The sequence below is a fragment of the Oncorhynchus mykiss genome, chromosome 25, assembly GCF_013265735.2.
Source record: "Oncorhynchus mykiss isolate Arlee chromosome 25, USDA_OmykA_1.1, whole genome shotgun sequence".
Taxonomy (NCBI): Eukaryota; Metazoa; Chordata; class Actinopteri; order Salmoniformes; family Salmonidae; genus Oncorhynchus; species Oncorhynchus mykiss.
In genome coordinates, this window is record NC_048589.1 from 41,308,139 (window position 1) to 41,313,138 (window position 5,000).

At 38.4% G+C, this 5,000-nt stretch overlaps 1 protein-coding gene across 2 annotated transcripts in view; it reads left to right on the forward strand.

The window, feature by feature from the left end:
• Nucleotides 1-5,000, forward strand: part of LOC110504259 (prospero homeobox protein 1-like) — a 53,318-nt gene that overhangs the window by 10,707 nt on the left and 37,611 nt on the right. For both annotated transcript variants that reach the window (XM_036962870.1, XM_036962871.1), the window contains exons 3-4: nucleotides 2,245-2,811; nucleotides 4,991-5,000. The exon at nucleotides 4,991-5,000 is cut by the window's right edge and continues 1,190 nt beyond it. In XM_036962870.1, the coding sequence (XP_036818765.1) occupies nucleotides 2,245-2,811; nucleotides 4,991-5,000 (577 nt within the window). The remainder of the gene's footprint in view (nucleotides 1-2,244; nucleotides 2,812-4,990) is intronic.

Genomic DNA, 5,000 nt, shown 5'->3' on the forward strand with positions numbered 1-5,000 from the left:
CATTCATCTATTTATCCATCCATCTATTTATCCATTCATCTATTTATCCATTCATCTATTTATCCATTCATCTATTTATCCATCCATCTATTTATCCATTCATCTATTTATCCATTCATCTATTTATCCATTCATCTATTTATCCATCCATCTATCCATTCATCTATTTATCCATTCATCTATTTATCCATCCATCTATTTATCCATTCATCTATTTATCCATTCATCTATTTATCCATCCCTCTATTTATCCATCCATCTATTTATCCATCCATCTATTTATCCATTCATCTATTTATCCATTCATCTATTTATCCATCCATCTATTTATCCATTCATTCATCTATTTATCCATCCATCTATCCATCCCTCTATTTATCCATCCATCTATTTATCCATCCCTCTATTTATCCATCCATCTATTTATCCATCCATCTATCCATCCATCTATTTATCCATTCATGTATTTATCCATCCCTCTATTTATCCATCCATCTATTTATCCATCCATCTATCCATCCCTCTATTTATCCATCCATCTATCCATCCCTCTATTTATCCATCCATCTATTTATCCATCCATCTATTTATCCATCCATCCATCCATCCATCTATTTGTCTATTCATCCATCCATCTATTCATCCATCCATCCATCTATTTGTCTATTCATCCATCCATCTATTTATCCATCCATCTATTTATCCATCCATCTATCCATCCCTCTATTTATCCATCCATCTATTTATCCATCCATATATTTATCCATCTATTTATCCATCCATTTATCCATTCATCTATTTATCCATCCATCTATCCATTCATCTATTTATCCATCCATCTATCCATTCATCTATTTATCCATTCATCTATTTATCCATCCATCTATTTATCCATTCATCTATTTATCCATTCATCTATTTATCCATTCATCTATTTATCCATTCATCTATTTATCCATTCATCTAATTATCCATTCATCTATTTATCCATTCGTCTATTTATCCATCCATCTATCCATCCATCTATTTATCCATTCATCTATTTATCCATTAATCTATTTATCCATCCATCTATTTATCCATTCATCTATTTATCCATTCATCTATTTATCCATTCATCTATTTATCCATTCATCTATTTATCCATTCATCTATTTATCCATCCATCTATCCATCCCTCTATTTATCCATCCATCTATTTATCCATCCATCTATTTATCCATTCATCTATTTATCCATTCATCTATTTATCCATCCATCTATTTATCCATTCATCTATTTATCCATCCATCTATCCATCCCTCTATTTATCCATCCATCTATTTATCCATCCCTCTATTTATCCATTCATCTATTTATCCATCCATCCATCTATCCATCCCTCTATTTATCCATCCATCTATTTATCCATCCCTCTATTTATCCATCCATCTATTTATCCATTCATGTATTTATCCATCCCTCTATTTATCCATCCATCTATTTATCCATCCATCTATCCATCCCTCTATTTATCCATCCATCTATCCATCCCTCTATTTATCCATCCATCTATTTATCCATCCATCTATTTATCCATCCATCCATCCATCCATCTATTTGTCTATTCATCCATCCATCTATTCATCCATCCATCCATCTATTTGTCTATTCATCCATCCATCTATTTATCCATCCATCTATTTATCCATCCATCTATCCATCCCTCTATTTATCCATCCATCTATTTATCCATCCATCTATTTATCCATTCATCTATCCATCCCTCTATTTATCCATCCATCTATTCATCCATCCATCCATCCATTTATTCATCCATCCATCCGTCTGTCCATCCATCCATCTATCCATTTATCCATCCATCCATCTATCTATTTATCCATCCATCCATCTATCTATTTATCCATCTATCCATCCCTCTATTTATCCATCCATCTATTTATCCATCCATCTATTTATCCATTCATCTATCCATCCCTCTATTTATCCATCCATCTATTCATCCATCCATCCATCCATCCATTTATTCATCCATCCATCCGTCTGTCCATCCATCCATCTATCCATTTATCCATCCATCCATCTATCCATTTATCCATCCATCTATTTATCCATCCATCTATTTATCTATCCATTTATCCATCCATCTATCTATCTATTTATCCATCCATCCATCTATCTATTTATCCATCCATCCATCTATCTATCCATCCATCCATCCATCCATCCGTTCCTTTCTTCCAGGGTAGTGGCGGTCTCTCCAGCGCTGGGTCAGATTTCCAAGCGGAGGATGTCTGCAGTAACTCCTCCCGAGACAGAGACAGCCCCCTCGCCCCCTCTCCTGCCCCCTCCTCCCCCTGCCTCCCCCCCTTCGGCCGCCCCCCTCCCCCCCACCCCTCTCTCACCCCTCTGGACCTGGAGCGCCTCACGGACGAGCACCTGCGTGCCAAACGGGCCAGGGTGGAGAACATCATTCGGGGCATGAGCCATTCCCCCTGCGTTGCTCCACCTGCTCTCCATCCCAGAGAGAGGGACAGGGACCGAGAGAAAGGGAACAAGACGGGGAGAAGAGAGGACAGGGAGAGGAACTGTCCCCCACTGCAGCCTCCCAGCCCTGGGTCTCTCTCAAGAGGGGGAGAGGGGTACAGGGAGAGTCGGGGGGAGACTAGAGGCGAGGTGTACAGGGAGAACAAGAGAAAGCAGCGTCTCCCCCAGCAGCAACAACAGTCCTTTACCCAGCTGGTGTGTGTCAGACAGGAGAAGAGGCAAGAGGAGAGACGACAACTCAAACTACAGCTAGAGGATATGCAGGTGAGGGGATGCACACACACACACACACACACACACACAGAGAGACACAACACAGAGACACATACACAGACACAACACACAGACACACACAAACACAAACACACACACCACGCACTTCAAGCTTTGGTAGTGAGTTGTAAATATGTCCATTTGTTTGAAAAGTGGCAAAAGTTGAGTTTGAAACGTGACACGTTTATATTCCAAAAGCTATCTATATATTAATGTAGAACATCATGTTTCTATTCCTACAGCTATCTATATATTAATGTAGAACATAATTTATTCATTATTTATATGTCTCAATATATTGTTTATTATTTATATATATTTTATATTCATTTATTGATTGATTTATACATGTATATACTGTATTTATTGATTGATTTATACATGTATATACTGTATTTATTGATTGATTTATACAGTGCCTTGCGAAAGTATTCGGCCCCCTTGAACTTTGCGACCTTTTGCCACATTTCAGGCTTCAAACATAAAGATATAAAACTGTATTTTTTTGTGAAGAATCAACAACAAGTGGGACACAATCATGAAGTGGAACGACATTTATTGGATATTTCAAACTTTTTGAACAAATCAAAAACTGAAAAATTGGGCGTGCAAAATTATTCAGCCCCTTTACTTTCAGTGCAGCAAACTCTCTCCAGAAGTTCAGTGAGGATCTCTGAATGATCCAATGTTGACCTAAATGACTAATGATGATAAATACAATCCACCTGTGTGTAATCAAGTCTCCGTATAAATGCACCTGCACTGTGATAGTCTCAGAGGTCCGTTAAAAGCGCAGAGAGCATCATGAAGAACAAGGAACACACCAGGCAGGTCCGAGATACTGTTGTGAAGAAGTTTAAAGCCGGATTTGGATACAAAAAGATTTCCCAAGCTTTAAACATCCCAAGGAGCACTGTGCAAGCGATAATATTGAAATGGAAGGAGTATCAGACCACTGCAAATCTACCAAGACCTGGCCGTCCCTCTAAACTTTCAGCTCATACAAGGAGAAGACTGATCAGAGATGCAGCCAAGAGGCCCATGATCACTCTGGATGAACTGCAGAGATCTACAGCTGAGGTGGGAGACTCTGTCCATAGGACAACAATCAGTCGTATATTGCACAAATCTGGCCTTTATGGAAGAGTGGCAAGAAGAAAGCCATTTCTTAAAGATATCCATAAAAAGTGTTGTTTAAAGTTTGCCACAAGCCACCTGGGAGACACACCAAACATGTGGAAGAAGGTGCTCTGGTCAGATGAAACCAAAATTGAACTTTTTGGCAACAATGCAAAACGTTATGTTTGGCGTAAAAGCAACACAGCTAAACACACCATCCCCACTGTCAAACATGGTGGTGGCAGCATCATGGTTTGGGCCTGCTTTTCTTCAGCAGGGACAGGGAAGATGGTTAAAATTAATGGGAAGATGGATGGAGCCAAATACAGGACCATTCTGGAAGAAAATCTGATGGAGTCTGCAAAAGACCTGAGACTGGGACGGAGATTTGTCTTCCAACAAGACAATGATCCAAAACATAAAGCAAAATCTACAATGGAATGGTTAAAAAATAAACATATCCAGGTGTTAGAATGGCCAAGTCAAAGTCCAGACCTGAATCCAATCGAGAATCTGTGGAAAGAACTGAAAACTGCTGTTCACAAATGCTCTCCATTCAACCTCACTGAGCTCGAGCTGTTTTGCAAGGAGGAATGGGAAAACATTTCAGTCTCTCGATGTGCAAAACTGATAGAGACATACCCCAAGCGACTTACAGCTGTAATCGCAGCAAAAGGTGGCGCTACAAAGTATTAACTTAAGGGGGCTGAATAATTTTGCACGCCCAATTTTTCAGTTTTTTATTTGTTAAAAAAGTTTGAAATATCCAATAAATGTCGTTCCACTTCATGATTGTGTCCCACTTGTTGTTGATTCTTCACAAAAAAATACAGTTTTATATCTTTATGTTTGAAGCCTGAAATGTGGCAAAAGGTCGCAAAGTTCAAGGGGGCCGAATACTTTCGCAAGGCACTGTACATGTATATACTGTATTTATTGATTGATTTATACATGTATATACTGTATTTATTGATATGTTTATCCATTTGTTATTGATTGATTTCTGTATTAAGTTCAATAGTGTATTTTAATAGTTTGTATTGTTCTACAGAAACAGCTTC